Raw genomic sequence first — 22306 nt, forward strand, 5'->3', positions numbered from 1 at the left:
TGATGAATCGTTCTGACCCTGCAGTGATAATATGGAGACTTTGTTCCATCCAATAACTAACTTTCCTCCATATCTGTCATGTTTCTTTTGAGGTAATATGTAGCTGGACCTGCTTTATAGAAATATTAAAGATGTCTTCAAATGTAAAAGCTGACCCCACACTGGTCCAAATTACTCCCACCTACAGGACAGCAAGGGAGTGGACCCTGAAGGCTGAAATGACTCTGAAAAACTGCTAACAAAAAGCAGGCTGGGAAATGTTGTGCAAGCCACATGGGAAAGTGTCACTGCATCACACACTTCAGTGCTGCTAGAAGGTTTGGGAGCCCTCGGAATTTCTTTTACATAAATATGACCTAAAATGTGATTGGATGTTTATGCAATATGTAAAACTAGATAACAAAAAAGATCCTAGACAAACAAATGACATAACAATATTAAAACTGTTCATCTACGTATTGAGGAAAGTGATCCAGTGTCATGCATTTGTGTATGAAAAAGTGTGCAAATCTGTGTTTTCAGTAACTGGTGTGACCCCCTTGAGAAGCACGAACATCAACTTAACGTTTCCTAAACTGTTGACACCCTTGAAGGAAGTAAAGGCCATTTTGGACTATGTGAGACCTCCTGTTAAAGACCACTTGAAAGATACAATTATCCATCCGCTCCACAAGGCTTACTGTCACCTGGAAAAGCAGGCAGCACTCTGAGGATGTTGGGCTTTATTTCTCCAAGGCCTTCAATACCATCAGACATCTGAGTTAATGGGGTGAGATAATGGTGTCCAGTGGTGAAATATGTGCTGGGCAGACTGCATGTTTGTGAGGTTCAAGAACTGTGTCAGCGACACTGGGGCACCGCAAGGAACAGTCCTGTCACCGTTTCTATTCAGTTTGTACACCTCAGACTAGAACTACAACACCAGGTAAGATCACTTGCAGAAATACTCACTAATGGGGTGAATTGACATGGAGGATGAAGCAGAAGAGAGGATTCAGGTGGAGAATCCGGAAAACTGTCTGCAAATCAACATCAGAAAAACTGGGGATCGACTTCCACCTCATGGTCGCTAATCAGGGACTGGATGTGGAAGTGTTACAGATACTGGGGGGTCCACTGTAGTGATGGGCTGGACTGCTCTAGTAACACAGGGGAAACTTGAAACAAAGAGAAGAAGAGACTCTGTGCCGAAGAAGACTGCGTTCCATTTAAGGTGACTAGTGGTGTCCTTGTTACGTTGTACCACTTTGTGATGGCCAGTGTGTCGTGCTGGGCTGGTGAGGTCACTTCAAGAGAGGACCACCAAGTCATCAAGCTAATGAAGAAGGTAGGCTCAGTATGGGGCACACTGTGGACCTGCAGGATGTGGTGGTGTTGTGGGAGAGAATCAACACAAAACTGATGGGCATTTTGAACAACACTGCACATGCAACACAAGCACCAAGGACTTTTATCTAACAAATTAATTCAGTAGAAGTGTGTCCAAACCAACACACACACACACACACACACACACACACACACACACACACACAGCAGGGCCTCCCTTACACCCACAGTAGTACCTCTGCATAGTTCCTCACTGTAGCTGCCCTTTTATCTTAAGCCAAGTCAGTTTTTCCTTTGCTTGTAATTATTTTGCATGTTTCAAGGTGGTTGATGTTATTTGTTTTAATATTTTTATATTTATTGAGCTTCTCAGAAACGTTACATTTATCCTTGGGACAAATAAAGTACTTTAACTTTCAACGACAAGCAGACTGTGTGTCTAATGTAAAATCCACCTAAGGAGCACATGGAGGAACCTGCAGAAGGTGTCCCCCCATTTTAACTTGAGACCCTGAACGTGGGCCCAACTGTAAAATAGCACATTACTTTTCATAACAAAAACTACATTGAAATAATAAAATGATAAAACATTTCTAAAGGTGAGACCTGAGGTTTCAAGTTCAGCTTGTTAGCTAACAGGCCATAGAGGTCTGCTAAAATATGAAGGCCTCTTTAGCAATCTAAAGTCCTAAAACAGTACAAATAAACTTAATAGATTAATAAAAAAATAATATTAATAAATAAATAAATACCTGAAATTCTTTCCTGTCATCGAAGAAGGGAGCTTTGGCTGATGGATACTCGAAGTCACTGCAAAGAAAAATCAGATCGACTCCATTAAACAATAGAAAGCAGACATATTGATGGCAGGCTCACAGACAGCAGAGTTTGGGGTCATCATCTCAACTTTCTAACCCAAAAGCAAAGAAACATTCAGAGCACAAAACGCTCAATGACTTCATTTTCATTCCTTGCCCAATACACATTTTCAGTGGCTGTGATGACCATTTGTTCCCCTCTCTGATCTGATCTTTGATTTATTTGTTGCTTCTCTCAGTTTTTCTATTTTAATTTATTGGAATGATTCCTTGGCCCACCTGCTCCTCCACCATACTGGCTTCACTTCCTACTGCTTTACAAAAGGGTGAGCAGGAAAGTCTTAGGGCCGGCTTATACTTCATGCTCAGAATGCGCACACATCATGGCTGCCACGTGTTCCCAGCATTCATATGATGCGTCCTCAGAAATTTACATGACACGTGCGCGAGTTGCAGTACCATTAAAACATCGGGGGCACAGTGTGCTGAAGTGGGAGCATGACGTCAGAGTCTCTGTTTACTATCAACATGTGACAGCAAGTCGCTTTGGAGATCCAACAGGATTCACAGTGTGTGCTTCGATGTTTGATGAATGGTTTGATCTGCTGAAGCAAATCACAAATCAATGAAATTCTGACATACAAATGAATTTGTGGTGCTTTTCTTTTCAAGTTTCTCATATTCCCCATCGTAATGACGCAATACATTTTAAAGGCCAACTTCAGCGCCATCTGCTTTTTTTTATTTGAGCCATACAGAAAAAAAAAATGAGGGGCACAAAAAGAGAAAAAAAAAAAAAGGTCTATTTTGTAATTAAAGTAGAAATTTTGGCTTTAATTTGGACCTTTCCACTTTAATCTTGTAGATTATTTTGTCATTAAAGTAGACCGTCATAAATGTCATCTTAAAAGTGACCCAGCTGTTAATTGTTACCTGCTTCTGGGGCTTCCCCTGCACTGACAAGAGTGGCAATTGTCACAAATAACACATTCAATTTATGACACTAAAGCTCTCTGCACATTTAGAATACTTAGAGTTATACTTGACGATGAAATGTGTTAAAGCATCTATGTCACAGTTAACGACTTATCTGTCAAATCTTGTAAGTAATGAATACTGTTAGTAATTACACATGTGGGAGCGCCACTGCCTCTCAGGGAGTCACGTCCATGGTGTTCCCTGCCTACAGTCTGCATGTTTTCCTGGTGGGTTTCCACAGTCTGCTCCCGTTTCCTTCCAAGGACATGCAGGTTTGGGGATTTGGTGACACTAAAATGACGCCACTGACGGTACACCGCTTGTGTGGCAGTAGCATCCACAGGAGCACGTGTCACATCGTGTGAAGTATAAACCTGGCCTTAGACTGCAAGCATTCTGGCAGAACTTGTGCAATCCAGGGCTCAGGTGCTTGAAGGGGATGAGAACTGAACCATCTTCTCCCCCTTCTACTGCCACCATCTTCCAATAGCCAGTCACCCCCACACCATCCCTATGTACATGAAGAATTCCTACCACATCAACCAGAATGGCCAATGACAAGTTCACCTCTGACCATCAGTGTGGACTGTCCATAACTTAAGATCAAGTGAGGAAGCTACACACAAGAAAGTTCACTGGCCGCACTGTGAGGATTCTGTTTTTGATTTCACTGGTGCTTACACCACCATTGAGCCATCCCTGTTCAGAGGTAAACTCAGAGATACGCACATAGATAAGCCTGTGGTGTCCTGGATGATGGACTATCTGCTGCGCAGACCACAGTTTGTGAGACTCAAGGAGTGTGTGAGTGACACTGCACCTTCATTCTGTAAACCTTAGACTGTAAATATAACAGCAGGTCATGTCACTTTTGCAATTATGGAGTGCATTTATAAAGGGGATGAGACAAAGGAGAGGAGACAGGACGTTAACTTGGTTTGTCAGTGCAGAAGGAATTGTCTGCAAAACTAAACTACTTTTTGTGACTTTTGCTACACCAAAGAGCCTCTATGGTTGGTCACTCGTCAGGGAATGGATGTAGAGGTGGAGGTAGTGCCCTCCTACAAGTACTAGGGGTCCACATCAATGACAGGTTGAACTGGTTTCACAACACATAGGAACTACAGAAGAATAGGCAGAGCAGAACCTTCTTCCTCAGAACATTACCTTTCTTTAATGTGGTTGGGTAGTGCCATCCTTCACATCTTCTACAGCTCTGTGATGGCCAGTGTGGTGTGCTGAGCTGGTACTCACACCACTTCAAGAGAGGCCCACTGAATCAACAAGCTAATTAAAAAGGCAAGTTGAGTTATGGGACGCACTCTGGACCTCCAGGAGGTAGACATGGTGGAGAGAAAGAAGACTAAACTGAGTGCCATTATGAACAATGCTGCACATCCTGTCTGTGACCCCAACACTGACAACTTACAGTGAATGAATACTTCAGCAGGAGTGTGTCCTTTATACCAACAGCAATATGCCTGCTATAGTGTCGCACTGGAACTGGCACTGCTATGTCAGAAATTGTCTTCTTTTTTGCCATTCTAATGTGTGTTTTCAGACTGTAGTGTGTGAATAAATATTTATTTATAATTGAAAGAGCTTTTGTAAAAATCAAAATTTCCCCCTGAGGGCAAACAAAGTTCAAAATAATACATATTGGTACGTGGAGAAGTGGCTACCAGAAACTTGTAGATCAGCTTTTCAAAGATCTTCATTCCAGATGTTAACATTTAATCCAAGCTCTCTAAGCTGTCACTTTAAAGTATCAGGATTACTGTAAGGGTGTCGATGGAAGCCACAGACACGCCTGGTTTTCTAGCTGATTTTGACAACCAGGTAAGCACCTTGAATGTGTTAAGTGTCTCCACACTAAAAGAAACCCTGCCTAAGCTCTCGATATGGAGGTGTGTACCCAACAAACCATCGGCCCAGATTGCCATTCGAGGATAACAAATGAAGAGAAGTAAAAGCTGACCTTAAATAAGCGCCATCTCTGCTGTGATGAGAGCTGGGAAATGAGGCAAACGTCTCAGAAGAGGCCGAAGGAATGTACGTGTTGTCACACCGATCTGCAAACAGAACAGAAAAAAATGCATAGAGTTCAAACATTTCCTGGACTACTTTGAAGGCAGGGCTCTTATAATACTCGAACATAAATGAACAAACACCGTTAAAGACACGTCAGTGAATGGCTCCTGACAGATGTCCATGTCCAGTTCTCTCCGTGCTTTAGTGTTTCTGTTTTTAGACTGGTGCTTTCTGGATACCTTTTGACTCAGAATGAACGTTTTCCTTTCTTCTCCATTAGTTATTAAATTAGCACTTATTTATTTTGCACTACTTGTCATGCCTATAGTAGTGTCACTTCACCCAACTCTGCTCTTCTATAATGGTAGGTGCTGTCTTCTGAGGTTGCTGGGATGTCAGTTGGCTTACTGTCTTCAAACTCAGCTTCCACATCTGACAGGCTGCACTGGGAAAGGCCAGCTGATGGAGTGAGGGGGGTGAAGGGGCAACGAATGTTTGAGATACCCACAAACGTCATGATGGCTCAGACACAGAAGCAGAGGGTGATGGTACAAAGAACGCTATGAGAACTGGATTATGATAAGAGATGAGATGTGTCCAGTAGGGGTCAGTACAAAGGGCCGCTGCGACATTTTATATATATTATATATATATATATATATATATATATATATATATATATATATATATATATATATATAAATACTTTGAATAGGAATATAAGTAACAAGCTACTTAAGTTTGTAGATAATACCAGGTTAGATGGACTGGCAGATAATCTAGAATCTGTTGAATCATCTCAGAAGAACTTAGACAGCATCCAGACTTGGGCAGATTAGTGCCTGATGAAGATTATTAGGATTGCATTTTTTCCACTTAAGGATTTTAACTAAAGTCAGACCTCGTACAACTTTACAAGATGCTGAAAAAATCAGTTTGCACTTTTGTTGTCAGTCGACTAGATTACTGTGATGACAGAAATACCTTTGCACGACATCAGTCGGTTATAGTTGCTCCAGAATGCTCACCCTTAAACTGCCACATACTGGGGGTGGTAATGAACATCTGGACACCAAATACTTTTTTGCACTTTTTAAGGAAACGTCACAATTCATGAAGAACAAGTGAAACTTTAATGGAACGCCTATTTATTTCATGCAAAGAGTATCACAATCACTGCAAAACTGAACATTTTACACACTGCCAATGAATTACATCTATAAAAAAAATAAATAAATAAAAAAACTACTGCACCAATCTGTTACACTATGTACAAGTGACGCCATTGATGAAATGGAGTAAATCACAGAGCTGCATGTGAGGACACAGAAGCCAGCACTGACGCTTGCAGCCTAGTCTGAATCCCAGGGCCAGTGATGGCGATTCGCTAGGGGGCGCCAGTGGTCATGAGACAGCTGCTCAACAAATGTATGTCTTGGAGTCGTCAGCCCCAGCATGCTGGGAAAATTGCACAATAGCTGGTTACGGCAGTTTAACGGTTAAGGAACAACTGCTGCATAAACTAAACCTATTTGGTTAATGTTAGCATTAAATTCACACATTTTTGCATGAAAATGCGCTATATAAATACATGTTGTTGTGGTGTTGGTTGCAGCAAATATCACTTTAAGCCACAATTGCTGTATACACTAACCCTATTAAGTTAACATTAACATCAAATTCAGACAAGTGTTGGTTTCATTTGAAGAGAATGTAAGTTTCCCAGAGCTACACAGATAATATAAGATTCGGTTTTCCCTCCAGAAGCGAACATGTTATGAAATATTCTCAATGCCCTGCTATAGTCCTGTATTTAGAGAACAGAATGGCCTCTGAGTGACAGACAGACAGACAGACAGACAGACAGCCAGATAGAAACATGAAAGGTACAAACGCCTGTAGGTTTCTTACCATATATTGTATATGTACGTCAAAACACCACAAGAGATAACATTTAGAACTTTAAGAAACATCAGCCAAGACACTTGAGCCTTAAACAAAACATCATAAACAGGACGTTTTTCCTTTCTGTTTGTATGTAACATCGAAATTTGTTTTATGAACTGTCTGTTTGAATTTCATTAAAACTTTGGAGACAAAGACACTTTGCTGTACACAAGCCACACTAAATCCTTCAAGCCTTTCTAGTAGCTTTGTTTATTTTTAACTACAACTTACTCACCTGTGTTTGACTGGTCAGGTCCCAGTCTGACTCGGACATAACCTCTTGAACTGGAAGTCTGCGGAGTCAGGGGCTCAGGCTGTAAATAAACAACAATACAAATTGTGTTAGAAAAGGAACAATGAAATACAGGAAACTCCATAAACATCACTCAAAGTACCCACAAGTGTTTTCTGATGCATTCACCAATTTCTCCATCAGCAGACTAAGACTGGAACAAACAAAATGGTGAAAAGAGGACCTCGCCACACACTACATGATGTGTCAGTTACATGAGCTCAGCAGATATAATGCAGCCATCACTGCACACTGAACGTGGTCTTGTTCTCCTTGCCGAGAGAACATTACATCAATCTGGATGAGAACAGGCTGTTCGGCCTAATAAGCTTACCCATTCTATTCACTTTATTTCTCCAAAGAATATCAAGTGGAGTTGTGAAGGTCCTCAAATTCCACCTGGTCAGCTCACTACTGGGCACTGACTGTATTCCATGAGTCTTTTATTCTTTGTGTGAAGAAGAAACTTTTAATGCTTGTGAGAAATCCACCCTTAACAAGTTCCCAACCCTGTCACTATGTTCTTGGTGAGGAATCCACTTTAAAGTAAAGGCCTCAATCCGCTTTACAAATTTTTTGTCATAATTTTAAACATGTCAGTAATGTCACCTCTTAACACTAGAATCCCTGAAGTATATGAAAAAAGTCATAAACACAGTTAGAAACTGGTTAAGGGTAAATTTCGCTCAAACATTAGGAACTTTTTCTTTACACAAAGAACAATAGACAGTTGGACTAAGCAACCAAGTAGAGTGGTAGACAGTAAGACTTTAGGGACTTTCAGAACTCGGCTTGATTTTTTTTTTTGGAAGAAATAAGTGGATAGGACTGGCGAGCTTTGTTAGGCTGAATTTCCTCTTCTCTTCTAGAGTGTTCTAATGTACTAAAAGCTGGGCCACCTTAAACTCCTTCACACCTCTCACTAAGATCCTGGACGGCTAACAGTTCTCTTGATCTAAATCAAAATAGAATGGAAGTCCCCTTGCCAAAGCTCAAATTGGTTTAACCAGCGTTTGTGTGTCAGCTTTTATCCCTCCTGATAAGAGAATTTCTAGTTCCATTGTCTCAAAACACCACTCACATCTACAGTTATTCCCAGTTTCAGATACTTGCTGCTTATCGATACATTTACAAGACAAAAGACACTGATGGGGAGGTGCGAAGTGATTTAAGGTGGGCCGGGTTTACAAGTTTATTTGTAGGTTTTGGTAATTCTAGTGTTAAGGAATGGAGAGCCCACCTACCATGACGTAGTCGGCCGAGTAGCTTGAAGGAGTGGCAGTTTCCTGGGTCTCTTCCTCCTTGTGAGCACTCTGTGTGATGGCTGTCACCTCTTGTTTTTTAGACGCCTTATCTAACATATTCTGAAAAGATGCTTTTATTATTCATACTGCTGAACATTCTGAATATTGCTGACAGTACTGATATTTACTTTAACACAAAAATAATACAGAGAACAATTTACCTTGAAAAGAGTCAAATAATCCAGTGGAGGAAGTTTGTCGGGTTTTGCTTTTGAGGAGCTGCTTAAAAAAAGAGACAATTGTGACTTTAACGTCAAACTCAAAAATAAAAGAAATGTAAGTCTAGCAGTAATATTTCAAGGATCACAACATTTCCCCATTTTTTTATACGTATTCTCTATTATAAAAGAAAATCTTGAGACGAGACGAGACTCATGCCAAGAGATTTTCTCAAGTCCCGCCCTCCTCTTAACCATTTCCAGTTCACAGCCTACGCCCACGGTCCTTTCACCTCTCATTCGTGTGAATGCTTTTGTCTGACACACTTCCTGCGCTCTCAGCTTTTATACATTTTTATGTTTTCCTCACTTTAAGATCCCAGTAAAAGAAAAGTTTTTATGTCCAAATCTCATTGAAGAATTTCATCCTGAAGGGTTATCAACAGAAGAAATGAGTACACGGGTGAGGAATGATGAAGTCAAACGAATTAATGCGAAAATTGTCAATCAGTTACACAGCTAATTGGTTAAATGCGTATCAATAGACTCTGCTGAAACAGTTGGTTGTGATGGTGCGGAAGATGAAAACATCAACTTACAATATCACAAAGAACATCTACAACCATTAAAACTGTCAGGTCTTCTACCGGCCGAATTACTGTTGAAAGAAGGATACATTACATGAATCATAATGTTATTGTGTAATTGAGGTCTGAGTGATGGGCTGTGCAGTAGGACAAGATTAGTTGTATTCAAAATTGGTTGAAAAATTCTGACATGTCATATTTTAACAGGCGACAAGAAAGGTAATGTAGTCCATCTTCAGGGGATAACATTAAACACCAAAGGAGTTCTTGATATGTCATTCGTATTATAATGATTACAGTTTCCCATCAGAAAAGCTTTTGCTACGACAATTAACAAATCACAGGGACAGACCTTCAAACAAGTCGGTTTACTTATTTGAGAGAAAGAAATGAAATTCACTCACAGGCAGTTATATGTTGCATTGTCACGCTGCAAGTCCAAACACGGAATTAAAATTCAATGTGATACTGAAGAAAAGTTAATTCCAAATATTGTTTTTACTGAAGTTTTACAGTAAAAGTGTAAGTTTAAAAAGAATGTGTGTGTCAATTTCAAAGCCAAACAGAATCAACATCTCTAACGCAACATGAAACATAATTTTCTTTCAATTTATTACGTTTAACTATTTTTTACTCTGGTTAATTACTCGCTGTAATGTAAAATAGTTAGTTCTATTATGCATATGTAACAATCCCCATGAATATAACAATCTGTTTAAATTGTACATTTGAGACAGAGCCTCTAAGTGGCTAGCACATGGCACCTGCCTGGGGGTTGGCGAGCGAATCAAGCATTAGAATCAAGCAGAGCCCCCAGTGATATTAATGTTAAATGTTAGAGCTTTAACTAACAAGACATTTTATATAAACGATCTTATTAGTGATAGAAACACTGATTTTATTGCACTAAGTGAAACATGGCTTAGCTCAGATGGCGTGGCTGTTTTAATCGAATCTGCGCCTCCGGATTACAGTTTTACTCGTGCAGACCGCCAGGGGAAAAAGGGGGGGCGGATTGGCAAACATTTACTCGAGTCGATTAAAATGTAAAGATGTTAGTTTTGGTAAATTCAAGTCCTTTGAGTATCTCGCCGTTGTTATCCATGGAGATTCTCACGTTCTAGTTTTATCCGTGTATAGACCTCCTAAATTAACGCTTTCTTTGAGGAATTCTCTGACTTAATGTCAATTTTAATTACGAACTATGACACACCCTTAATTGTCGTCGACTTTAACTTTCATATCGATAATCAGTGTGACCAAAAAGTAAAAGAATTCATGAACCTTCTGGACTCTTTTGATTTGAGACGTTCGTTAATCAGCCTACACATAAAGCAGGTCATACGTTAGACTTAGTGATTACTAAAGGACTGAAAGTTGATATAAAGCAGGTCATTGATATTGGTCTATCAGACCATTTTCTTCTACTTTTTAATATAGAAATAATGATAAAAACACTCATGAGAAGCATATTGTTAAAAAACGCTTCTTTGACTCAGCAGCAGCTTTAAAACTTACAAACATTCTAAGCAATCAGTCCGTTTATAGTGCCAACTATAAGAGCGAGGATAATATAAATAGTAAAGTGGAAAGATTTAATACTAAAGTGAGAGCTGCTGTTGACATAGTTGCACCTGAAAAGACAGTTAAAAATCTTCTAGCATTGTTATACCATGGAAGACCCAAAGAGTGTCTGATTTAAAGAGAACATGCCGTAGAGCTGAGCGTCAATGGAGGAAGACTAAACTTACTATCCATTATGAGATATTGAAGGTTAAAATAACAGAATACAATAACACTGAGAGGCGCTGCTATTTCTCTAATATTATAAATAACAATGCTAGTAATCCCAGAGTCTTATTTTCTACAATTGATCGCCTACTAAACTCAGGTAACTCAAAGGAATGCCTCCTAAGTACTTCCAGTGAAACCTGTGAGGCTATTGCTGTATTTTTCAACCAAAAAATTAATGATATTAGAAATAACATAGTATATCTCCCCAACACTGCAGAACCTCCAAAGCCCCAGTACTCCTGTTATAAACAAATTAAACTCTTTCACTAGGATAGATTTACCTGATTTACAAAAAATAATCTCTCAATTAAAATCCTCCACCTGCGTCCTTGACCCAATACCAACAAGGTTTTTCAAAGAAGTATCAGGAGTGCTAATTGATAATGTTCTTGACATAGTAAATTCGTCATTAGATACGGGGGTCTTCCCAGACTGTCTTAAGACTGCTGTAGTTAAACCCCTACTTAAGAAACATAATCTTGACCCTCGCTTTGAAAATTTTAGACCCATCTCTAACCTGCCCTTCTTAAGTAAAGTTCTGGAGAAGGCAGTCATTATGCAGTTAAATGACCACCTAAATAAACATGCTATTCTTGATAAATTTCAGTCAGGTTTTAGAACAAATCACAGCACAGAAACTGCACTCGTTAAAGTAGTAAATGACTTGGGTAAATGCAGACAGAGGCCATTTATCTGTTCTCATCCTCTTAGATCTGAGTGCTGCATTTGACACCATTGATCACAATATTCTTAGAAATCGCCTTAGTCAATGGGTGGGCCTCTCTGGCAGTGTCTTAAATTGGTTTGAATCCTACCTGACAGGGAGAAAATTCTTTGTTAGTTGTGGTAATCAAATCTCAAAGACACATGATATCCAATATGGTTTTCCACAAGGCTCTATCCTGGGTCCGCTGCTTTCTCAATCTACATGCTTCCGTTAGGTCAGATTATCTCAGGGCACAACGTGAGCTACCACAGCTATGCTGATGACACACAGCTGTACTTATCAATAGCACCTGATGACCCGACTCTCTTGATTCACTAACACAATGTCTTACTGGTATTTCTGAATGGATGAATAGTAATTTTCTCAAACTAAATAAAGAGAAAACTGAAATTTTAGTGATTGGCAATAATGGATACAATGAGGTTATTAGAAATAAACTCGATGCATTAGGATTAAAAGTCAAGACGGAGGTAAAAAGCTTAGGGGTGATTGTTGACTGTAATCTGAATTTTAAATCACATATTAATCAGACTACTAGGACAGCATTTTTCACTTAAGAAACATAAGTAAAGTTAGACCTCTTATATCATTGAAAGATGCTGAGAAATTAATTCACGCGTTTGTTTTCAGTTGACTAGATTACTGTAACGCACTCCACTCAGGACCACCCAAAAAGACATAAATCATTTGCAACGAGTGCAGAATGCAGCTGCTAGAATCCTAACTAGGAAAAGAAAATCAACACATTTCTCCAGTTTTGATGTCACTACACTGGTTACCTGTGTCATTCAGGATTGACTTTTAAAATTCTGCTTATGGTTTATAAAGCCTTAAATAATCTCGCTCCATCTTATATATCGGAATGTCTGATACCTTATATTCCAAATCGTAACCTCAGATCCTCAAATGAGTGTCTCCTTAGAATTCCAAAAGCTAAATTTAAAAGAAGTGGTGAGGCGGCCTTCTGCTGTTATGCACCTAAAATCTGGAATAGCCTGCCAATAGGAATTCACCAGGCTGATACAGTAGAGCACTTTAAAACACTGCTGAAAACACATTACTTTAACATGGCCTTTTTATAACTTCACTTTAACTTCATCCTGATACTCTGTATGTTCAATTTATCATAATAACTATTCATAGTGGCTCTAAAATCCGTACTGACCCCTACTCTCTCTTCTGTTTCTTTTTGGTGGTGGTCTGCGCCACCACCACCTACTCAAAGCATCCTGATGCTCCAACATTGATGGACTGAAAGCCAGAAGTCTACATGACCATCATCATCAAGTCCTTCCGTGAGAATCCTAAATCCAAAGAGGACTGTGTCATTTATGTTAGGTGGAATGCCCAGAGGGGACTGGTCAGGCGGTCTCTTGGTCTGGAATCCCTAGATTTTATTTTTTTCTCTCCAGCCGTCTGGAGCTTTTTTTTGTTTTTTCTGTCCATCGTACCTTACTCTTATTCTATGTTTATAAATGTTTTGTATGAAAATGTACTATATAAATAAATATTGTTGTTGTTGTTAAAGATTAGCTAAAGAAATAAAATCCACTGTGTTGATACGAGTAAAATGTCCGTGCATATAAAACGGATATCTTACCTTCTTTCAGGCTCTGCAGTCCTAAACTTGCTGACATCAGGTGTTGACGTCACTGCTAAGGGATGACTTGTCACTTGATACCCTGACTCCTGGCCTCCTCTATAATTCTGCAGCACACCAGATGAAGCGATGGAAGTAAACATGTAGGGTGGAAATCCAGCAGCATAACTTCTGGCCGCCGCGGTACCCCAGGAGCTCAACTGGACTCCGGCACTAGGAGCACCAAAGTAGTTTTGACCTTGGGTGGCGTCACTCACTGTCCTCCCATTTTGAGCAGCAGCAGCAGCAGCAGCATACCGGCTCGCTTCATCGACGTATATCCTTGTGGGCATTGGTCTTCTGATCCTTCTTTGCTGTTTTAAATTGATTCCTCCTGCGTGTTTGTATCTTCCTCTTTCTACAGTTCTCCCCCCCCTCATTTTGTCAAAGTGTGCTGCAGACTGAAAATAGAGAGGATTACTCACAGGCTGGCAAGGACTATTTACTGACGACACACCACTTGAGCTCTGTGCCGTGATCCTTTGCCGTTTTACAATGTCTCCCCATTCAGGGATCTCGTCCTGCTTTTCAGATCGTCTTCCCATTTCATAATCCAGCATGTACTGACTGTTGAGGTGATCCGTTGGTTCTGTCACACTGTTCACAGCCAATGGCAAGCTACAGTCTTCAGGTTTATCTTCTTGGGCTGACGTTTTTGTTAATTCTTCTATTTTTGCAGGCTGATGATCTGTAAATGAACAGTAAAACTAATTAGTGAATACTGAAAGATCGTAAACTGAATTAATAAATGCAGCGTTCAGGATCTCTCCAGGGTCACAGAGGGATGCCAGTTAAGGGAAAATTTAACACTAACATTTAAAAAGCTAGAAAATGCATGCAAGACACAGCATTCAGGTGCCTAATGGGGACTTGCAGTAGTTAATAGATATAAAAGTTACGTAAAGTTTGTTTATTAAATATTTTTTGTAACTAAAAATTTTGATAATAAAACATAATTACATGAGTTAGTAGAATTCATTAGGTAGCTGCTTTCAAACATCAGCTTTCATGGTCATGTAGTTGGATTTAAATTGTAGGGATGTGATGTATACTAATAAAAGGCAAATCCCTCACTGACTCATCACTAATTCTCCAACTTCCCGTGTAGGTAGAAGGCTGAAATTTGGCAGCTCATTCCTTACAGCTTCCTTATAAAAGTTGGGCAGGTTTCATTTCGAAATTCTATGCGTAATGGTCATAACTGGAACCTATTTTTCTCCATATAATGTAATGGAGTTGAGCTCGATGGCCGTGGGGGCGGAGTTTTGTGTGACATCATCACGCCTCCCACGTAATCACGTGAACTGACTGTCAACGCAGTACGTAGAAAACCAGGAAGAGCTCCAAAAAGCGCTGAAGAAAATATGCATTATATAATTGAGAAGGCAGCGAAACAATAAGAAGCGAGCGAATGACATATACTGTACAAGCATATTCATGAGTGCTGCTACCTCGGAAACAAAGCACGGTGTAAACCTAAAGTTTAAATTAAGTTCATAGACAGGCTGCCGCTGGCGTTTTACATGCCCACAGGTAATGCGGGATACAAGTTTAATGAGAGGACGCAGGATATAAACGAGAGTTTTGATCACTTTCTAACCAAGTTCAAATTGCTGGTGATCGGCTGTGCTAATGCAAATTCTGAGAGACTGTGTTTGTGGGGGGATTGACAGTTAAGGCGGGTGGAGGAGTGACGTCATCATCTCCCCTCCCATTCACCTCTTTTGCTCTGAGCTAAGATCCGCGGCTAACGCCGTCTTCTGAAGCAACTTCATCACACTGCCACGAAATACTCACAGAAAAATCCACAAGTTAACACACACGCTGTCTCCAGAGTTTCTCCACACTCAATGTATTCCTCACGTCACCGTTATACCCTCTGATCTCCCATTTCAATCGAAATGCCTCAAATATACAGTAAGGCTCTGCTTCGTGATGACAATAAGTCTCAGGGACACACCCTAAAAAAGGTTGATTTCAGGCAAGATTGCTTTCCTCCTGGACAAAACTATACGTTGCATTCTCAAAAGTAATATATATATATATATATATATATATATATATATAAAAATATACACACCCCGATCTACATACTGTCAAATAAACGAACCACACATCCTGGCGCAACAGGAGAGGCTTCGCCTCTAGCGGTGACGTCCGAGGTTCGATTCCCGAGACGGGGTGCAGCGAGTGTGTACTGCCTGATGAGCCCAGAATTAGGGCGAAACACGTGCCGTGTACGGTTTGCATTATTTGACAGTAAAAATATTTCAATATATAAATATTCATTGTACCCTCGCACCCCCTTGGTTTGAGAAGAAGTATGAAAAAATATGAGGTTAACGCAGAAAAACAGATCACCAATTGAAACTTTATGAATAATCGATTCGCCATCAATAATTGTTTTGGTAAAGCCATCCTCCTTCCATGTTATAATTTTTCCGCCACTAGCCGTGATTAAATGAACGGTAAAAAAGTAAGAGCGAAGCGAGGGTGACTTATTCAGACAGGCAGGTGACAGCTCAATAGCTCGAATTTGGATATAAAGTAGGTTCTATTTAGTCGCCAGAAATATCTTTGATAGGAATGGAAGTTGAATTTAGTCTTTAAATTTCTATGGTATAGAAAAATTTATGCAATGATGACTAAATTTAACTTTCATTCCTACTAAACATATTTCTGTCGACCAAATAAAAATTACTTATATTTAAAATTTAAACAGAACTTGAACAGATACGATAGTTCATAATACTCACGCAGTACTAAGTGCACGTAAGATTAGGAGTCATCCGTTTTAACAAGCAGCATATTTCACTGATACGAAATAAAGGAGGTTATATACAGTGGTGTGAAAAACTATTTGCCCCCTTCCTGATTTCTTATTCTTTTGTAGGTTTGGATTTTTTTTCTCCCTAAATAAAAAAAAAACATCATTTAAAAACTCCATTTTGTGTTTACTTGTGTTATATTTGATTAATGGTTAAATGTGTTTGATGATCAGAAACATTTTGTGTGACAAACATGCAAAAGAATAAGAAATCAGGAAGGGGCAAATAGTTTTCACACCACGTATATATGTGTATGTATGTATATATATATATATATATATATATATATATATATATATATATATATATATATATATTGTATATAGATCGATACATATAGAAAGGTGTATGTATATGTGTGTGTATGAGGTGTGGCAGAAAAGTAATGAGACTGGCAACACTGCAAGCGATCTGGCAACGCTGCGCTGTTGTCCTTGATAGAGCACGTGTATCAGTACCGTCCCATAGCTCAGTGCGAGTTTCAACTCCTTCCGTTAACTACGTGATTTTTGTGACGGCTATTAGCGAAGTTGTGTTTTTGGTTGTGCGTCACGCAAAATGGAACAGCGGAATTTGGAGCAACGTTGTGCCATTAAATTTTGTGTTAAGCCTGGAGAATCGGCAAGTGTGACGTTTGAAAAGTTAAAACAGGCCTAAGGGGAACATTCTTTATCCCAAGCTCAAATTTTTCAGGGAGGCCTTCAACTTCGAAAACCAATGAAAACATCGAACGTGTGAACACTCTTGTGAGATCAGACCGTAGTTTAACATTAAGAATGTTGAGTAAACAATTAAATTTGAACAAATTTACCGTTCATCAAATTTTGACTGAACATTTGCACATGCGAAAGGTCTGTGCCAAAATGTTGCCGAAAAACCTCACAATTGAGCAGAAGGACAATCGAAAAAATGCATTCCTGTGGTTCCCCAGCCCCCTTATTCACCTGACCTCAGTCCGTGTGACTTTTTCCTAAATTGAAAAATGTCCTCAAAGGACGTCATTTCAGGACTTTAGAAAACATCCAAAAGAGTGTGACGGACATGCTGAAGACCATACCGGTTGAAGACTTCCAGCGCTGCTACCAACAGTGGGAACAATGTCTCCATTGGTGTGTAGCTGCCCAAGGGAACTACTTTGAAGGGGATAACATTGATGTTTGAAAAAAATAAAAACTTTTGTAAATAAAAAATCAGTCTCATTACTTTTCTGCCACACCTATATATGTGCCAGCGACACTCATAACAGTGACAAAACAATTAGATTGTCAATCATGTTACGTTATTATTAAAATGTTTCCTTTTCTTTTTCATAACTTCTTTAACACACTACTTCTCCGCTGTGAAGCGCGGGTATTCTGCTAGTTGTGTGTATATATATATTATATGTTTTAGTAATGCCTAAGGGTTTGTATGGGTGCCCTCACCCTGACACAGACAGGCAGGTCACTAATTGTCACACAGCACACACTTTAATTACAGTACAGGTAACAGTCCATACTGCACAGTCCCTTCTTTCTGCCTCCACTCCTCCTTATTAGCGCCATCCACTTTCTCCCGACTCAGCCATTAAGTGGTGGCGGTTGGCTCCTTTAATAGGGCACCCTGAAGGAGTCCAGGTGCCAAACGAGCTTCTTCTGGCAGCACTACCACCACACCCAAAAGCACAGAAATGGGAACGTCCAGGCGCCCTAGCAAGGTTGAGCTTCCATGTTCATAACCTGTGGCCCAGCTGGAAGCCAAGGGGGCTGCCCACTGTTGGTCCAGGGGAGAAACAGTCTTGAAAATACTCTCTCTCCCCAAGTCCTTCCATGGTCAGGGCGTCCCAGCCGGGCACACTGTCACCTTTCTTATAAAAGGATCTCACAGCCAACCGTCATTGTGCCCTACTCCCCTGCTCCATTATAATTGCAAGGGGTTCTAAACAAAGTCACTTTGGTCCTAAACAACTGCCAACACCCCAGGGTCACCAACACCTAGTTCCAAAATGCCCAGTTTCCCTGCGCCACACTGTATGTGCATCTCCTATAATGAATGAAATCCCTTGGAGGCTCTGGTCTCACCTTGAGCTAGAAGGACAGAAGCTGACCCTTCGAAGTTCAGAAAACAGATGACGTACAACCACAAGCAACTAATGGTAGGCTGTGTATGTTTACATGAGAATAAAATACAAAGAAGAGAAAATGGCTACAGGCACAGAGCAAAGTGCTTATTAACAACCTTAAAATGAAACACAACAAGGGCAAGGTGACATAAAAATAAACAGCTGCTCACAGAGGAAGGTTTTGAAAGCTTAAACAAACCTGCACTCTTTGCGTTGACAGTGGACTCAACTTGGGAATTTGTTTCTTTATTTTTTGCTTCCATTTCTTCCAGAAAAATCTCTTCAGCTGCAAAGAGAAAAGAGTAAGAGGTGAATCATCGTGAACCAAGTGGATGGCCGAGATGGACCGGTGCCCACTCCAGGTTAGGCACATGCCTTGTGCATTAAACATGACAGACACTTCATGGAAATCTCTTCCAGGACTTAGATGCTGACTTCCGGAGATCAAAATACTGTGGGGAGCAGGAACAAAGAGAAAGCGTGCTCGTTCCCACTGTCTGTTTAATATTTGCACTTCAAATAGATAGAGAGTTCCTTAGAAGTAGTGTGCGTCAAATAAGCAATATATATGTATATCTAAGAACCAATACGTTATTCCCTTGCTAAAGTTAAATGAGTAAAGAATCAGAAAGTAACAATGTTATATTTTTGAGAACTTTAATTGTCCATGTAGTTCTTATAAGGCACTGTTGACTCAGAATATGTAATTTATTAATAATGTTATAATAGTTACTCTTGTAACTTCATTAACTCTGTAAAATGCTTCTCAATAGTGCCTTTAGCTACAATGGTGCCATCTACTGGCCAAGTCAGTATTGTAACTTTGTGATTAAAATTTGTGTAAGATTTGTGCAACGTTATTTTCCTTTATGTGCAATTTGAGAACTAAGAATAGTTGTACATTAACTTTTACTGTAGACAACACACACTTCGATGTTCATCTATATCTGCATATTAAAGTCTGAGATCTACTTTCCAAGTGTTTTAATCGACACTCTGCTGTGAATGCCAACTATCCCTGCACAACCAGAAGTCCTTGAGTTGTTTCTGTGTAATTTACATACAATATGTGAATAAATAAATACATGAGGTTTGGTGAAATGCTGACATTAAACTGGCCCGTGTGTGTGTGTGCGTTAGCTCTGTGGCAGACTGGCATCCTGTCCAGGGTTTGATCCTGCTTTGTGTCTTATGCTAGCCAAGTCAGAAATGCTGAAGGCAGCAGAAGGTCCTAGTGTGGAATGGGTGACAGACCTGTGTGACAAGAATGTAAAGGATGAGTTCCTATCCCAGTATACAAAGCAGCAGATCATCATTTGACTTGTGTGTTGACTCCCAGATGGTGGTAACAGATTTGGGAAACAATCAGTAAGATTTTGCGAAGTTTGCCAACTGCAGGTAATTGAAGTCCTCAGCACAGAACGTCTACAGGGTCTCATCCCAATTAAATCCCTTGTGTACTAAGAGCCCACCAAGACTAATAGTTTCATGACTAGCCTCACTCTGTTCCCAGACTGATCGCTGCCAGTGCCTGGTATCAGCTACTGCTGTCATAGTGCTGATCACCGCTGAGGTGATGCCAGGCACAGACAAGCAGACACAATGCCTGTGAGGGGCTCCAGTTTTTTTGGTTTCTGTGAAAGACAACACTCTCGATTTGATTTACAAGACGCTCTCTCCTACCTTGATAGACAGGGTGAGGCCACTCAAGCACCTTTGCCAGCTCAGCCTGTGATGCATTTGCTGACTGCTGCCTTCTAGTCCTGCCTGTGAAATGATATCTGCACTCTGCTAAAATATTTTGTCACAAACTCAGTGAAGAGTACCGAGTGACTGTAACACCTTCGTCTTGTGGGGTCAGACGTGATTCTGGAACGAGAGCACACATCTGGGGACAACTCCTTAAAGAGTTTGAGGTGAACGGCAGTGAAATCAGCTGCTGATAAAGCCACGCCCACAGGGCTTCTCCCTAAAACCCGCCCCCAATTTCCTTGCACTGTAAACGTTTGGGGTCATCACATCCCAGTCCCACTGATGTATTAGACAGACAGGGAGAGAAACAAACTGAACAAAAGAGTCGACATTTGAGAGAAAACAGTGAGGTAAAATCGCCGTTAACAGTTCAACAGCCTGTTAGCACTGACAAGTGTCTGCCAGTAAGATATGACCTGAACCAGTTAAGAGCAGCCCCTTTAAGCCCTACCAGAAGATCAAGCTGCAACAGCAAGATCTCCTGGTCACCAGTATCAAAAGCTGCAGAACATTCTTGTAGGACAAGGACTGCAGCCCCACCTGAGTCAGTAATAAAAAGACTAAAGAGACACAAAGCATCACTTACAACTGTAACAGAGAGATAAGAACACAAAGTGTGAAACGCAATCAGAGCGTCTCGGCACTCACCAACATCTGCACTTTTTTCCACTAGCCTGCTGTACTTGTCAAATGACACCTTCAGCTCCTGCAATAAAAACGAACACATTACGACCATAAAGTATACTGTAAATGTTCTGTGTTTCATGCAAAGTTTGGGCACCTGTGGCAAAATAAGATATTGGGCGACGTTTGAAGTTAAATGATAGCTAGCACTGTGTCTTTTGAATCCCGTATCGATAATGTTACACTGCAGGCCTGCGACCCTCCCTCACACTAAATAGAACCATCATCCTCACTCAAGCATTGGTCACGTTCCACAATAATTATTTGAATTTTGTTCTCTTTGGTCTCCCACATAAGCTTCTCCGTAAACTCCAGCTTGTTCAGAATTCAGCTGCTCATATTATAACTCGTACCTCTCCCATGCCACACATCACCCCATCTCATAAACAGCTTCATTGGCTTCCTGTAAAATTTCACATGGATTTTAAAATTCTTCTACTTACCATCAAAGAACTTCATAACCTCGCTCCATTATACCTCTCTGACCTCACACATCATTATACACCTAATTGGACTCTTTGGTCCTCTACTTCTGGAATTCTCATCAAACACGTCTGATCACTATGGGCTCCAGGGCATATAGTCGCAGTGCTCCTCGTCTCTGGGACTCACTACCACAAAACACTGGAGACACAGATTCCCTACCCATTTTAAAATCTCGACTTATCTGTTTAGATTAGCTTACAATGGTCCAGATCTATTTATGCAGATCCAGATCGTCTTGATGTCTTTGATTTATGCGGGAACGATTCCAGTTCGGCGCAAAGACGATTCTTCATGTCGTCAGTTCGCACACTTCTCGATAATCCGGGATTTTTTGGGTAATTTTCTAAGTAATAAACTTAATAAGTTATAGTGTAATGAAAATTGCATAATTAGATCTGGACCACCCTATACATGACCAAAGGCTGTTTTATTGCTAAATTTTCAGTTCCATAGATATACAGTCAAGTGAAATAGTTTGGGAAGCCCTCTTAATTCTTTGTATTTTTGTTTCTCATTGGCCGAGTTTTCAAAGTCACAACTTCCTTTTAATATTCAACATGTCTTATGGAAACAGTGGTATTTCAGCAGTGACATTAAGTTTATTGGATTAATAGAAAATATGCAATATGTATCATAACAAAATTAGACAGGTGCATAAATGTGGGCACCCAACAGAGATATGACATCAATACTTATATAGAATTATTAAATCTAACAGTCTCTAGACGCTGTCCTCCTATAGTCTGTGATGAGTGTCTGGACTCTGCATTCATTTATGAATATATATCAAAATCAGCACAATTATAAAGGGGACCCACATTTGTGCACAGCCAGTTGTTCACATTTGATTT

At 40.1% G+C, this 22306-nt stretch overlaps 1 protein-coding gene across 1 annotated transcript in view; it reads right to left on the reverse strand.

Moving 5' to 3' along the window:
• Nucleotides 1-2081: 2081 nt before the first annotated feature.
• The window catches only part of LOC120539709, a gene marked incomplete at its 3' end in the record, with an annotated part of 50126 nt that continues 29901 nt past the window's right edge, over nucleotides 2082-22306 (reverse strand). The window contains exons 8-15 of the mRNA XM_039770091.1: nucleotides 20934-20991; nucleotides 18733-18819; nucleotides 13566-14292; nucleotides 8861-8918; nucleotides 8640-8759; nucleotides 7339-7417; nucleotides 5104-5197; nucleotides 2082-2139 (exon numbers count right to left, since the gene is read on the reverse strand). Coding sequence (XP_039626025.1) covers nucleotides 2082-2139; nucleotides 5104-5197; nucleotides 7339-7417; nucleotides 8640-8759; nucleotides 8861-8918; nucleotides 13566-14292; nucleotides 18733-18819; nucleotides 20934-20991 — 1281 coding nt within the window. The remainder of the gene's footprint in view (nucleotides 2140-5103; nucleotides 5198-7338; nucleotides 7418-8639; nucleotides 8760-8860; nucleotides 8919-13565; nucleotides 14293-18732; nucleotides 18820-20933; nucleotides 20992-22306) is intronic.

This window comes from Polypterus senegalus, chromosome 11 (assembly GCF_016835505.1).
Source record: "Polypterus senegalus isolate Bchr_013 chromosome 11, ASM1683550v1, whole genome shotgun sequence".
NCBI classification, from domain to species: domain Eukaryota; kingdom Metazoa; phylum Chordata; class Cladistia; order Polypteriformes; family Polypteridae; genus Polypterus; species Polypterus senegalus.